This window comes from Pseudochaenichthys georgianus, chromosome 24 (assembly GCF_902827115.2).
Source record: "Pseudochaenichthys georgianus chromosome 24, fPseGeo1.2, whole genome shotgun sequence".
NCBI classification, from domain to species: Eukaryota; Metazoa; Chordata; class Actinopteri; order Perciformes; family Channichthyidae; genus Pseudochaenichthys; species Pseudochaenichthys georgianus.
The window spans coordinates 18,622,430-18,637,613 of record NC_047526.1 but is presented as its reverse complement, the minus strand read 5'-3'; the positions used below and the strand labels follow the sequence as shown (position 1 = coordinate 18,637,613).

The 15,184-nt window shown below is 46.2% G+C and overlaps 1 protein-coding gene and 1 pseudogene across 1 annotated transcript; both read left to right on the top strand.

Moving 5' to 3' along the window:
- The first annotated feature begins 3,392 nt into the window (after positions 1-3,392).
- LOC117439631 (leukotriene B4 receptor 1-like) lies at positions 3,393-7,901 on the top strand (annotated as a pseudogene).
- A 992-nt stretch (positions 7,902-8,893) lies between these two features.
- On the top strand, positions 8,894-9,793 carry LOC117439630 (C-X-C chemokine receptor type 6-like). The gene is made up of 2 exons (XM_034075620.1): positions 8,894-8,903; positions 8,985-9,793. The coding sequence occupies exons 1-2, from the start codon at positions 8,894-8,896 to the stop codon at positions 9,791-9,793; spliced, it is 819 nt and encodes a 272-aa protein (XP_033931511.1).
- The last annotated feature ends 5,391 nt before the right edge of the window (positions 9,794-15,184 follow it).

Genomic DNA, 15,184 nt, shown 5'->3' with positions numbered 1-15,184 from the left:
CCGAGGCTGATCTGATTTGCTATCAAAGGTTTTTGTCAGTGTCTGACCCATCCATCAAAATATGATGCACAGTGTAGTTATATTTGTGTTTATTGTTATCTTACAGTCATCAGGAGTACTCTGGTCCAGTGTTGGGACCACAAGAAACAGCTCCATGAGTACTACATTGCGTTGGATGATGAGCTCCTTCCCTGCAAGGCCAAGTCTTCCTTGTCAGCTTTGATGAACTTTTTAAAGCACATTATCTGTTTGGGTTCTCCTATGACCAGGCCTTAAACGGCATGTACACATTTTTGCAGACCACCATCTACAACATTGATGTAAACTGGTTGCCATGTACACTTCAATCAATCAATGTTTATTTATATAGCCCAATATCACAAATGTTACATTTGTCTCAGTGGTCTTCACAGTGTGTACAGAATATCAGTATGACAATACTACACTCTGTCCTTAGACCCTCACATCGTACAAGGAAAACTTCCGAAGAAAACCCAGTTTAAAGGGAAAAATGGGAGAAACCTCAGGGAGAGCAGCAGAGGAGGGATCCCTCTCCCAGGACGGACAGACGTGCAATAGATGCAGTGTGTAAATTGAAAAAAATTGGAGAGAAAAAAAAAAACTTTTAGATGTTGATCATCCTGCTCGGTGATTGTTAGTTTTTCAAAACACTATTTTTGTCAGTTTACTTTGCACATTAGCACTAGTGTATGGTAATCCACATGGTCCATTTGTTGTAGCAGGATTTTGGAATGATGACCTCTAAAGTGTTTCCCCGAGCTAAAGAGGCGTAATGAGCAAATGTATACACATTTCCACCTACAGTATGACCAATGTATTGTGTGGGTTGTTTAATGTTGCTACTGATTAGATGTTATATTTAAAACACATCAAAATCACATTTTTGAAAATGAACGCATGTTTTCAAGAATCTGATGTGTACTTTATTTCCTGAAGTGTTAATGATTCACCCCGAAATTGTTTGTTTGGTGTACACCAGCTAAACAGCACTGAAACTGTCACGGATGAGTGAAGGAAGCAGGACCCAAATGCAGATAACTTTTGAGAAACCCTTTATTCCAAGGATAAAGGATAAATGACAAATACAGAACAGAACACTCTCCGGTGATCTCCGTCACCAACAAACAATGACCCAACACTGAACACAGACAGAGACAAGACTAAATACAAGAAGGGGTAATCATGACAACGAGAAACAGCCGGGCAGGGGAGGAGAAACACAAGGACAACAGGTGAACACAATCGGGTAATCAGGGAGGGAAACAGACAGAAAGCAGACAGGCAGGAAACGGGGGTGAACACTTAACACAATAAGACAGGAAACCCAAAGACAAGAAAAACACCAACACAGACAAAACTACAAGCGTGACATAACATGTGAATTGTGACAGAACCCCCCCCTCAAGGGACGGATTCCAGACGTCCCTAAAAAAAACAAAACAAAAAAGTCCAAAACCCCAAGCAGGGTGGGCGGAGGGGGTCCGGAGGACGGGTCTTGGGCTGACAGCCCAGGAACACAGCGGAGGACCAGGAAGGGGTCACGGGCGGACGGCCCGAGGGGCAAGGTACAGTCCAAAAAGGGGGATTCGGGCGGACTGCCCGGGGACAAGGCAGAGAACCAGGAAGGGGTCTCGGGCGGACGGCCCAGGGTCAAAACAGAGTCCAAGGTGGGGACCATGGAGGACCGAAGGCAGCGGTAGGAAGAGTCAGGGACCCGGGTCCGAGGGCGAAGGCAACGGCAGGAAGAGTCAGGGGGTCGGGCCCGAGGGCGAAGACCGCAGCTCTCAGGGGGCCGGGCACGAGGGCGAAGACCGCGGCTCTCAGGGGGTCGGGCACGAGGGCGAAGACCGCGGCTCTCAGGGGGCCGGGCTCGAGGGCGAAGACCGCGGCTCTCAGGGGGCCGGGCAGGAAAGCGCTGATGGGCCAGTTCCGGAGATCGGGCAGGACCCGGTGTCGGCCGGACAGAAACCGGAGCCGGTCGGACAGGCTTCGGCAGGATCCGCCACGGAAAAGGACCAGGAGTTGGGAGGAACCCCGGCGAGACCGGTGATGGACATGGGGCTGGCAGGGCCCCCGGTAGAACCTCCAACGGCACGGGATATAGGGTTGGCAGGACCCCCGGCAGGGGAGTAGACGGCGGGACCTCCAACGACACAGGACACAGGGTTGGCAGGACCCCCGGCAGGGGAGTATTCTGCGGGACCTCCAACGGCACAGGACACAGGGTTGGCAGGACCCCCGGCAGGGGAGTAGACGGCGGGACCTCCAACGGCACAGGACACAGAGCTGGCAGGACCCCCGGCAGGGGAGTAGACGGCGGGACCTCCAACGGGACAGGACACAGGGTTGGCAGGACCCCCAGCAGGGGAGTAGACGGCGGGACCTCCAACGGCACAGGACACAGAGCTGGCAGGACCCCCGGCAGGGGAGTAGACGGCGGGACCTCCAACGACACAGGACACAGGGTTGGCAGGACCCCCGGCTGGGGAGTAGACGGCGGGACCTCCAACGGCACAGGACACAGGGTTGGCAGGGCCCCCGGCAGGGGAGTAGACGGCGGGACCTCCAACGACACAGGACACAGAGCTGGCAAGACCCCCGGCAGGGGAGTAGACGGCAGGATCCCCCACGGAAAAGAACCAGGAGTTGGCAGGAACCCCGGCGAGACCGGTGATGGACATGGGGTTGGCAGGGCCCCCGGTAGAACCTCCAACGGCACGGGATATAGGGTTGGCAGGACCCCCGGCAGGGGAGTAGACGGCGGGACCTCCAACGACACAGGACACAGGGTTGGCAGGACCCCCGGCAGGGGAGTATTCTGCGGGACCTCCAACGGCACAGGACACAGGGTTGGCAGGACCCCCGGCAGGGGAGTAGATGGCGGGACCTCCAACGGCACAGGACACAGAGCTGGCAGGACCCCCGGCAGGGGAGTAGACGGCGGGACCTCCAACGGGACAGGACACAGGGTTTGGCAGTCACCCCGGCAGGGGAGTAGACAGGCGGGACCTCCAACGACACAGGACACAGAGGTTGGCAGGACCCCCCGGCAGGGGAGTAGACGGCGGGGAACCTCCAACGGCACAGGACACAGAGCTGGCAGGACCCCCCGGCAAGGGGAGTAGACAGGTGGGACCTCCAACGGGACAGGAGAAGGGTTGGCAGGACCCTCCGGCAGAAGAGTATTCTGCGGGACCTCCAACGGGACAGGAGAAAGGGTTGCAGGACCCACGGCAGGGGAGTAGACGGCGGGACCCTACCACAGGAACACAGGTTTGGCAGGACCCCAGTTGCGGGACCCAACGGACAGGATAAGGGTTGGCAGGACCCCCGGCAGGGAAGTATACTGCGGGGACCTCCAAACGGACACAATGACACGCTGGGTTGCAGGACCCCCGGCAGGGGAAGTAGACGGCGGGACCTCCAACGACACTTGCGTAGGGGCTTGAATAGGGAATGGAGAGGGACCAGAGGAGGGAACTCGAGAGGGAACTCAAGAGGGAACTCGAGGGGGAACTGGAGAGGGGACTCGAGATGGAAACAGAGAGGGAACTCGAGAGGGGACTACAGAGGGGACTAGAGGAGTAACTAGGGAAGGGAACTCGAGAGGGGAACTAGAGAGGGAACCCGAGGAGGGACTAGAGGGCCTAAAGGAGGGACTAAAGGAGGGAACTCGAGAGGGGACTCGAGGGAGAACTGGAGAGGGAACTTGGGATGGAAACAGAGAGGGGACTCGAACAGAGACTAAAGAAGGGACTAGAGGAGAGAGGAGGGACTAGATGAGTAACTAGAGAAGGGAACTCGAGAGGGAAACTAGAGAGGGGACTCGAGGAGGGACTAGAGGAGGGACTAAAGGAGGGAACTCGAGAGGGAACTGGAGATGGAAACAGAGAGGGGACTCGAGAAGGGACTACAGAGGGGACTAGAGGAGAAACTAGAGGAGGGACTAGAGGAGTAACTAAAGAAGGGAACTCGAGAGGGGAACTAGAGAGGGGACTCGAGGAGGGACTAGAGGAGGGAACTCGAGAGGGGACTTGAGATGGAAACAGAGAGGGGACTCGAACAGAGACTAAAGAGGGAACTAGAGGAGGGACTAGAGGAGTAACTAGAGAAGGGAACTCGAGAGGGGAACTAGAGAGGGGACTCGAGGAGGGACTAGAGGAGGGCCTAAAGGAGGGACTAAAGGAGGGAACTCGAGAGGGGACTCGAGGGGGAACTGGAGCGGGAACTTGAGATGGAAACAGAGAGGGGACTCGAACAGAGACTAAAGAGGGGACTAGAGGAGAGACTAGAGGAGGGACTAGAAGAGTAACTAGAGAAGGGAACTCGAGAGGGAAACTAGAGAGGGGACTCGAGGAGGAACCAGAGGAGGGAACCCGAGATGGGACCGTGGCAGCCGGGACCAGATCCGGGTCTGGAACCAAGGCAGCTGGGGTCGGGACCATGGCTGCTGGGACCAGAACTGGGGCCGAAACCCTGGCTGCAGGGACCGGAATAGCAGCCAGAAACATGGCTGCTGAAGCCAGAATCCTGTCTATAAGCTCCAGCTTCGACGCCGGAAACACGGCCGTATAGGGCGCTCCCGGAGCCGGGACCATAGCCGCTGGGGCCGGCCCTGGAGCCGGAAACATGGCTGTATGATCCAGCTCTGGAGCCCGGATCATGACTGTGTGGGGCGGACTCGGAGCCGGAAACATGGCTGCGGGAGCCTGCACTGGGGCAGGAACCATGGCTGCTGGGGCCGAAACCGTGGCTGCTGGGGCCGGAACCGTGGCTGCTGGGGCCGGAACCGTGGCTGCTGGGGCCAGGACTGAGGCTGGAACCATGGCTGCTGGCGCCTGTACTGGGACCATGGCTGCTGGGGCCCGGGCTCCTTGTCTGGCCTTGCGACGACTCCTCTTAGCAGCCGCCTGAATGTTCCGTGGGCCTCCATAAGCCTGACGAGTTCCAGCATAAGACTCATGAATAGGAGCAGGAACTGGGGAAGAAGCAGAGGTTGACTCCAGACGGAACACTCCGAGACGTCTGTAGTCCGCAGGCTGGAACTCACACCTCCAGAGGAAGTCCAACATCCAGTCAGGTAAGAATTCCACCAAGTCGGGCTTCTCCATCGCCAACCGGTGCGCCTCTACCAGGGCGGCCTCCTTCAGCCGAACACTGGACGCTTCCTTCCACCAATCGTGGCAACATTCCAAAGGAAAAGAAAACTGTTGCAGCTCCACCTCAAAAGGGTCATCTGCTGGGTCCATTTCTGGTTGGGTCATTCTGTCACGGATGAGTGAAGGAAGCAGGACCCAAATGCAGATAACTTTTGAGAAACCCTTTATTCCAAGGATAAAGGATAAATGACAAATACAGAACAGAACACTCTCCGGTGATCTCCGTCACCAACAAACAATGACCCAACACTGAACACAGACAGAGACAAGACTAAATACAAGAAGGGGTAATCATGACAACGAGAAACAGCCGGGCAGGGGAGGAGAAACACAAGGACAACAGGTGAACACAATCGGGTAATCAGGGAGGGAAACAGACAGAAAGCAGACAGGCAGGAAACGGGGGTGAACACTTAACACAATAAGACAGGAAACCCAAAGACAAGAAAAACACCAACACAGACAAAACTACAAGCGTGACATAACATGTGAATTGTGACAGAAACAGTGTTACAAATTACCATGGAGTACATTTTCTCTCTCAAAGTGTTGAATAATCAGCTCTGCACAGTGACACTCTGACTTAGAGTACATTTTTAATTCTCTGAGGGTTCTAGGTTTACACTACTCTTTTGACAGTGTTCAGAGAACACCAAACTCTTGGACCTATATAAACCCAGAAACTGGTGTTCAATGTTTTTACTGTGTTGAGTTGGTCTCAACACACACACACACACACACACACACACACACACACACACACACACACACACACACACACACACACACACACACACACACACACACACACACACACACACACACACACACACACACACACACACACACACACACACACACACACAACCAAATAGAAAGTAAGTCAAAAGTAGTGGTCAGGTTATTTTTAACTTCTCTGGGGGTGTAGTGGTGACATTGATTTCCTGATTTATTGTTACTTTGAAAGAGTGACTGAGTCGCCATTACTCGCTCGGTCCCCAACTTTCAGCTTGTCTAGCACCAAGTTTGCAGCATGGAACAACTAAACACCTCTGCGATCACCTTTAACATCTCCTCCACTCCTGGAGATCCATCTAATGCCCTCTGGGTTTTTTACCATCTGGTCCCTGTAGTGGTGCTGTCCATCTGCTTCCTGCTGGGAGTTCCTGGGAATATTGCTGTGATCATCCTCAAACCAAACTGGCAGCACCTGTCCAGTCTGAGTCAGAGTCTGATGCTGAATTTGGCCATATCAGATCTGATCTGCCTGCTCCCCCTGCCTCTGTGGATTTACACCTTACAGTACAGCTGGACTTTTGGCCTGGTGGCCTGTAAGATCCTCACGTATCTCATGTACTGTGTTGTCTATTCTAGCATGCTTACAGTGATGGTGATGAGTAGTGCTGCGTACCTGGACTCACATTCAGGTTCAGGTCCGGACTCAAGTCCAGAGGTTCAGGTTCAGGTCCGGACTTATAAGTCCGGACCTGAACCCATGGCTTGTGTCAAGTTGTGTGAGTAACTAAAGTGAACTTATTGTGAGCTAATTATCAATTGAAAATTAACTCATAATCAACTCAAATTCAAACTCATCAGGTTTATTGTGCTCCCTTCCAACGTCTACATTTCTCTACAAAGTACAAATGTAAAAAAAACACTTTTTGCCACTTAGTAGTAGTATGTAGGCTACTTTATACAGTACATACTACATACATAGTGATGTACATACATACTGTTAGAAATTAAAATCAATGTTGATATGGCGTAATTTTGAATTAAATACACTATTTAATTTAAATCAGTTTTATTCTGAAAAAACCGGAAGTTCACACTATTAATTTAATACTTTTATTCTGAAAATTCTTCACTTCCGGTTAGCATTAGCATGTGGCAAAATGCTACGTTTTCAAACCGTGAATCGAAGGTGAACTGACATGTGATGTTGTACACTGAGCACACTGGGATTAGCACTCGTTTATTGACGCTGAATAACGTTCATCAGGGAATGTTTAAATAACCACAGACACCAGAATATACGTAAGTGCTAGTTTTTTTGCGAGTCCAAGTACCGGTTCCCGACGTTCCGGTTTTAACCGGACTTGAACCGAAACTTTTTACAAGTCCAGTACCGGTTCGGCGTACCGGTACGCAGCACTAGTGCTGAGTGTGCAGCGCTACCTACAGGTGGTGAACCTGCAGACGATCTTCAAATGTGTAGGAAAGAGGAGGCTTCTGGTTCTGCTCTGGCTGGTTACCATGATTCTGTCTATCCCTGCTTTAGTGGTTCCACATGTCAATAAAGACCAGTATGGTACATACTGCACACGTACCGACTCTCTCCCTTCCCAGCTGGTTGCCATGCTGCTGACAGAGTGTCTTGTAGGATTGGTTGCAATTTCTGTCGTGGCATTTTCATACATCGGCCTCCACAGCAAACTGAACCATGCAGCTTTCTTCAACAACCCACAGACGACCCGGCTCATCATAAGTATCACTGTGGCCTTTTTTGTCCTATGGATGCCATTTTTTATCACAAATGTACTTGGTGTTGCAGCTATTTCGCTCAAAAATCAAGGCCTATGGATGTTTTGCTTGAACAGCTACAACCTTGTCAAATCACTGGTATTTTTGAATTCCTCTCTGAATCCATTCCTTTATGCTTTTGCTTTTAGAAACATGTGCAGAAACATGTGCACTGGGTGCAGAGAAAGCGAAATGTAATACTGTTGTTAATGCAGTAGCTCAACATTATAGGACGCCTAATCATTTGATTTTGCACAAAAAAACTGTACAAAATGCTGAACTTTTATGATGTTAAAAGAAAGCACAGAAATCATTTTACAATAACTCATGGAACTTAAAAAAATATATGTTAGTCTAAAAATATCAGCTGATATGCAGTTTGATGTTAGTCTTTGATCAATTGTTATGTTAACCATTGACTTCCCTGGACTTCCCAAAAAGTATATATTTTTATATTTAATCAGGCGAAGAGTTGAAAGATGAACATTGTAATGATAAACACACCCACCCATCAAAGGCTCAGTAATTACTGTCATCACACTGAAGGATGATGTTTGTGGTCATCAAGATGAATTAGAGTAATTCATCTGGAAGTTTCCTTTGCAAACTAAATGCTAATGTTGAGATTCAATGTTCATCTTTGTCTTGAGAACAGCGTCCTGAGAACTTTCGATAGTATAACATAACAGCGTTTAGCATTTTTTATGAAATCGAGATATTATATAGTTTTTATAGCATATTTGGCTAAGAATAGGACTGCTTAATGTTGTTCGAAAGTCTTAATGTTGATGTGGTTTAATTTTAGAAAGTGAGCTTTATTGTGTTGGTCTCTTTCAAGTCACGTTATTGAATAGTTGTGTATGTACCTTGAGTTGGTCTTCAAAGACACACAGAGAGGAAATAAAAAGTTAAAAATAGCTCAACATTACCCACATGTTTTTTTCCGACCTGATGAATGCTCTTGCGCGCACGTGTACACACACACGCTTTCTTTTTTAGGAGTAGATATTTTGCTGAAAGAACATTTGTGTGTTTACCATTATTATCTTTTTTAATAAATGCTTTTTTAATCTACTGGTCTGTTATTGATATTGTACAAGAGTGCATGCTGCCAACCTCTACTGTTGATGACTTCAAAATCAACCTTGTTATGCTAAAGATATAGTCATGTTTGGTTGTTGTGAAAAAAGATGAATACAAGTCTGGCCTAAATCTTCTATCAGAAAGACTGCAGCAATCCAGGGGGAGTAGTTAACCAAACTTTAATTGTTCCACAAATAGTTAACACAGTGCAGTTATGTTCGTTTTTTTTTATTTTCTTCCTGCTGGGAGTTCCTGGAAATATTGCTGTGATCATCCTCAAGCCAAACTGGCAGCACCTGTCCAGTCTGAGCCAGAGTCTGATGCTGAATTTGGCCATATCAGATCTGATCTGCCTGCTCCCCCTGCCTCTGTGGATTTACACTTTTGTGAAAGGCTGGACTCTCGGCCTGGTGGCTTGTAAGCTTCTGGCATATTTCATGTACTCTAGCCTCTATTCTAGCCTCCTGACAGTGACAGTGCTGAGTGTCCAGCGCTACCTACAGGTGGTGCACCTGCAGAAAATCTTCGACCGGGTTGGAAAGAGGAGGCTTCTGGTTCTGCTCTGGTTGGTTACCATGATCCTGTCTATCCCTGCTTTAGTGGTTCGACAGGTGATCAAAGGCCATCATTGGACATTCTGCACAGGTACCCACGCTCTCCCTTCCCAGCTGGTGGCTGTGCTGCTGAAAGAGTGCCTGATAGGATTTTTTTTAATTTCTGTTGTCACATTTTCATACCTCCACAGGAAAGTGAACCAGGCAGCTTTCTTCAACAACCCACAGACGACCCGGCTGGTCACAAGTATCATTGTGACCCTTTTTGTTCTAAGGATGCCATTTTACATCACAAATGTTCTTGGTCTGGCAGCTCTTTCACTCAAAAATGAAGCCCTGTTGAAGTTTTGCTGGAAAATCTGGAACCTTGTTACAGCACTGGTAGTGGTGAATAGCTGCCTTAATCCACTCCTTTATGCATTTGCTGTGTGCCGTAAAAGGGAAAATGAATAGTGATGTTAATGCACAGGCTTGCCATTACAGTTTGTTGAACTAAAAAAAGTGTACTTCCCTACTGATCTGTTTTGATTGTGTGTCTCTCTAATCTCGCTGTGGATGTTTTGTAGTTTAATGAAAACATTTAAGGTTAATAGGAAAAGTCTTGCCTCAAACCAACTGTGGCCTTAAGTCAGAGCTGTACAAATAAAATGAATCAGACACAGTGAAAAGACGAACACAGGAATAATATAATCTTTTCAATTGAAAATTCAAAAAAGAAATTCCATAGAAAATGAAAGTTTCTTTCAAATGTGTGGATAATCCCCAGATATATTTTGTATACTTCCTCATATATATATTATTTTTGGGGTGATTTGATGTGAATATGTGTATGGTCAAACTGTCCAAAAGCCTTTTCCGGCACTGTGAAATAATGCAATTGTCACTATGTACATTATATCCATAAGCATCTTATCTTTATTGGAGGGATCCGTTCAGAGGAAACAACAGTTAACTAGAAAATGCATTTCCTGCAGAAAATGCGTGCAAATGCTGTAAATTGTGAAGATTTGTGGCTGAATTTAGCAGAAAAAGCTTAATATTTTAAAGAAAAGGTTTAAAAAAAGGTATAAACAACAACATGTATAGCCTTGATGTCCTGAAATAGCTGAATAATGTAATAGTTGAATGGTTTCTGCAGCTGAAAATAGGCTGAAGGAGTTAAATATCGGATGTACTGTAAGTAGTAGTGAATGAATTTGTATTAAGAAGAGAAAAGAAAGTAAAAAGGCTTGGGAAAGCAGCAGAATATTTGAACTGCAAACTTTTGAACTAACTTGATGGTGAATTATCTGTCGCCATGATAACAGCATTTGATGACACCCCATAATACGCTTAGATGTGTTGATGGCTGCATCGTTACCAAACCTGTGACGTTTTGGGCCATTTCGAGCATTTTCACTGAAGTTATGAGAAAACCGTGTTTCATGGTGAGCATTGTGTTGCCATGGCAACGGCATTTGAAGAAATCTCAAAACTGTCCCGTAGATGTCTTCACGGCTGAACTGTTAGAACACATGTGAAGTTTGAGCACTTTTTGAACATTTTCGTAGGAGTTATTCATTACATTAGGAGGTTACATTACTCTCTCTCTTCTCTTGATCGCCCTCTCTCTTCTCTCTCTCTTCTCTCTCTATTCTCTCTCTCTTCTCTTGCTCGCCCTCTCTCTCTTCTCTTGATCGCCCTCTCTCTCTTCTCTTTATCGTGTGTGTGTGTGTGTGTGTGTGTGTGTGTGTGTGTGTGTGTGTGTGTGTGTGTGTGTGTGTGTGTGTGTGTGTGTGTGTGTGTGTGTGTGTGTGTGTGTGTGTGTGTGTGTGTTAGAGATGTTAAGATTCACCGATTCGCATCGGTGCACCGGCATAAACGTTCAAGATGCGAGTGCACCGGTTGAAAGAGTGCACATCGGCTACAGTTTGGGTTGAACTCGCGATGCATCGATTGCGTAGCGTCTTTGCATCGGTAAAAAACCAATTCATTCATATAAAATCCCCTCATCTTGTCAACGCTCAGCAGAGACGATCTTTGATATTTGCTTCGCCACTACGGAGGCCGAGAGTCTCAGTTATCAACACACATGGAAGTTGAGGAGAAAGAGAAACACAGCGCACCGAAAAATACCTACAAATCAAACGTTTGGCAACACTTCGGATTGTTCAAGAAAGACGGTGTAATAGTCCTTTATGCTATATAGTTGACCGCAGGTCATGGAGAGTAATAAGGTATCCGTAGACCTTTGTATGAGGTATCTTTATTACAGGTCTACAGCCATGATACATAGATCCGTCCTAGATGCGGGCTTGCATACACACAGTATCACTCCGCAGCCGCACCCCATCAGTAACGTCCTGATGGTATATGTGCGCGGCACTATATACTACAGACGGTCAATTTGAAAAATCGCTCGCAAATTGTTAACGATGCCGAGCCACTTTAAAGTACACAAGTAGTAGGAGGAACTTAGCGACGCACATAAAGAGGCGACATGGGGTCTGCGGCTGAAAAGAGAAACCTGAAAGTTAGACTATGAGTTAAATCACTCAGTGAGGTGTTCTGTCAGAGAGAGTGGTGTTTAGTTTACAGCAGCCTGTGACGGCCAATAATAATTTAAATGTCTTCCTCACTGTAAGCAGTTATGAAATACCTGTTTGTGAAAGGTTATTTGTATTCTTTATTGTTATAGAACCCACTGGTGAGTTAGCCTATGAGTGTTAAGCACATCAGGCTGGCAGCTGTATGGGCAACTGTGGTAGCTGTTATTTGCACATTGTTAATCATGAGCAATGCATCCTTACATTGTTTAACTGTGAGGTGTTATACAATTGTACTATAGCTACTCTGGAGAGCTTTTAAAGGTAAAAAAATAAACGGCATGATGGGATGTGCAGTACCAAATATGTAAAGCACTTTGTTGTTAATGTATGATTTGCTGCATATAAGGAATAAAACAAAAATCCTCTGTCGTACCATATTGAAGTATCATTATTTTTGCATAGTGTTGAATCGCATCGTATCGCACCGAATCGCATAATGTTGAATCAAATCGTATCGAACTGTATCGCAACAGGGGTGAATCGTATCGTATCGCATCGCCTGGTGTTTCAAATGTATCGTTAATGTATCGTATCGTGGCAACGTATCGAGATGCGCATCGCATCGGCCTCAGTGATGGAGATGCACATCCCTAGTGTGTGTGTGTGTGCGCGTGCGTGTGCGTGTGTGTGTGTGTGTCTGTCTGTCTGTCTGTCTGAGAGAGAGAGAGAGAGTGTGTGTGTGTGTGTGTGTGTGTGTGTGTGTGTGTGTGTGTGTGTGTGTGTGTGTGTGTGTGTGTGTGTTAATTGTTACAGCTCAAATGCATTGCAATGACTTCCATGTTAAAAAAAAGACTTTAAAAAGCTGAATATTTTAAAAAGTATAACATATTTAGAAAAATTTGAAAGTTTCCCATCAATTGCTGAAAAGGCTGAATAGTTTCATATTTCAATGGTTTCTGGAGCTGAAAATAAGCTGAAGTTATGGAGAGCCAAAGTATTGGCTGAAATAATAATAATATTAAGGGGAAGAATAAAGATTTGAAGTACTATAGTGGAATGCTGTAAACAGCATTCACACTAACTAATGGATTCAATGAATGGGACGACGCCTGCGAGCTAGTTCAGGCAGTCAACTCGAGCACCAATGATACATTAACACGGGACGCACCTCGTCCCTCTTACAGCCAACCAAACACATTCTCCTAAACATGCCGCTCTATTTAATGTCTTCCTGCCTCGCTATGCTGCTGCTGCCACTGCTGGGTTCACTTGCTATTGCTGCATTCATGTTCCTGCTGCTGTGTTTCATGCTGCTGCTACTTGCCTGCCCCACCACCACCCCAGCTCCACCTGTAGGCTCGGGGGATAGTTATCTAATCATCACTCAATGTTCTTTGTAAATCTGTGCAGTGATGAGGCCCGAGCCTAGACGCCAAACTCAAACTATATGCTGCTTATAATAAACATATTAAGAACACATGAGTTGTCTGACTGAAATGTATGTGTTGGTGTGCAACCAAGAGAAGAGGAAAGACCATGTATCTGCAAATAACAGACAGACATCGAGAAAGCTAAAAGGAAGTATTCAGAGAGAGAAAGAATGTACTTGTACTTACCCATTCGTTCATTCATTTACTCTCCTTCCTTTGTCTATGACCTATGGAAGTCCTGAAAGACGACTGATCTATGTGTTTAGGAATTAAGAACAACTGGTAATAACTTTATTGGATAATCTTTCTAACTTCCTTAAATGCTTTTTTATCATCTCTATCGGGCATGTGTACGGACAGCTTGAATCCAGACCATCCAGACACATTTTCAGCCTTTACATTTGTTTTCTCTATTTGGATGTTGTTAATAGCACAGAAGTGTTTTCAGAATGCACTTGAAGAATCAAAAGTTAAATCTTGTATACTTCTCAGTTTATGATTATTAGTTATACCTTTAAGTAACTCTTGCATAAATAAGTTAGCAGTGTTTTATTGTTGTAGTTGGTTGATGTGGATCTAATGTTTAACTAGTTCAGTGATTACATTACATGTTACAAGTTGTATCCAAAGCGACTTACATACTCAATATTGTGGGCAATCCCCACAGGAGCAATTTGGGGTGAAGTGTCTTGCCCAGGGACAATCATAATGTAAAAAAGTTAATTAAAACATTTTCTTCTTGATTGAAGCAGAGTAAAACAATTATAATTGTAACTATGTAATGTACAGTTCTTGTCCTACACACCACAACGTCTTTGTCGGACTGTGCTCCTATGATGTTTGAAATGTGTTGTTTTCCTGTTTTTTATTACGGCCTATGAGACTATGCTTAGTCGTTGTACAAATCATTCTCAATAAAGCTCTTTGTTCTTCTGCTGATGTGTCCCATGATAGTTGGCTACATCCATCACTGCATGTTTTTGTTCTCCTTCCCTTTGCACCCTCTTCAGCCTTCACCTTTTGTGCCTTCATTTCATTAATTTCCGGCACAACTTGAACTGAGACTTTGATATGTTTTGTGAACCATGAAGTCCAGGGGGTCTTCTCCTGTGTTTGGCTGAGAAGAGGGACTTTTTTCCTGAAGTTTCTCAGACAGTCTTGCCCTCATAGGCTGCAAAAACTCCACAAGTTAAGCTTTCTCCTCAGGCTGTGTGAGCAGCAGGCTGGGTCACCTCACAACCATCTTTTTTTTTTGATGATCTCTGTCCAGGCACCACTGTTGATTAATAAAATTACAGTCTAACCAAAGGGTCAGAACTGCTGCTGGGGAGAGTTTTTGTGACTCAGTATTTCCCCCAGCTGCTCCTTTAGGCCCAGGCAGGGTTTTCTCTGGCCTGTTTTCAACAAGGAAAGCACCCCTTTCCCATGCAAGGATGACTTCTCCTCTAAATTCAGTTCATGTCCTGTTGCCAAGAGGCTCTCTTGCAATTTTATAATATCAAACACTTTTAGTCATCAGAAAGGGGTCATCTAGATGCTGAGCAAACAAAGGAATAATATCTTAAAAGAATGAGTGTATTTTAATGCTTAAATGCTTAAGAAGTGGTACATTTCTTCAAAATAAAAAATGACTATACAAATACTTTTCGTTTTCTATGTTTCTGTCAATGTACTTTGTGTGGTTTGAAGACACATGCAAAGGAATACATTGTGGGATAATTATGGTTATGATGCGTATCATAACATCTGCTAATTAAAAAAATAAAAATCTTCCTCTCTGAAGAACCAGCACCTTACCGTGGTAGAGAGGTTTGTGTGCCCTGATGAACCTGGGGGCTGTGTTGTCTGGAACCTTGTGTTCCTGGTAGGGTCTCCCATGGCAAATT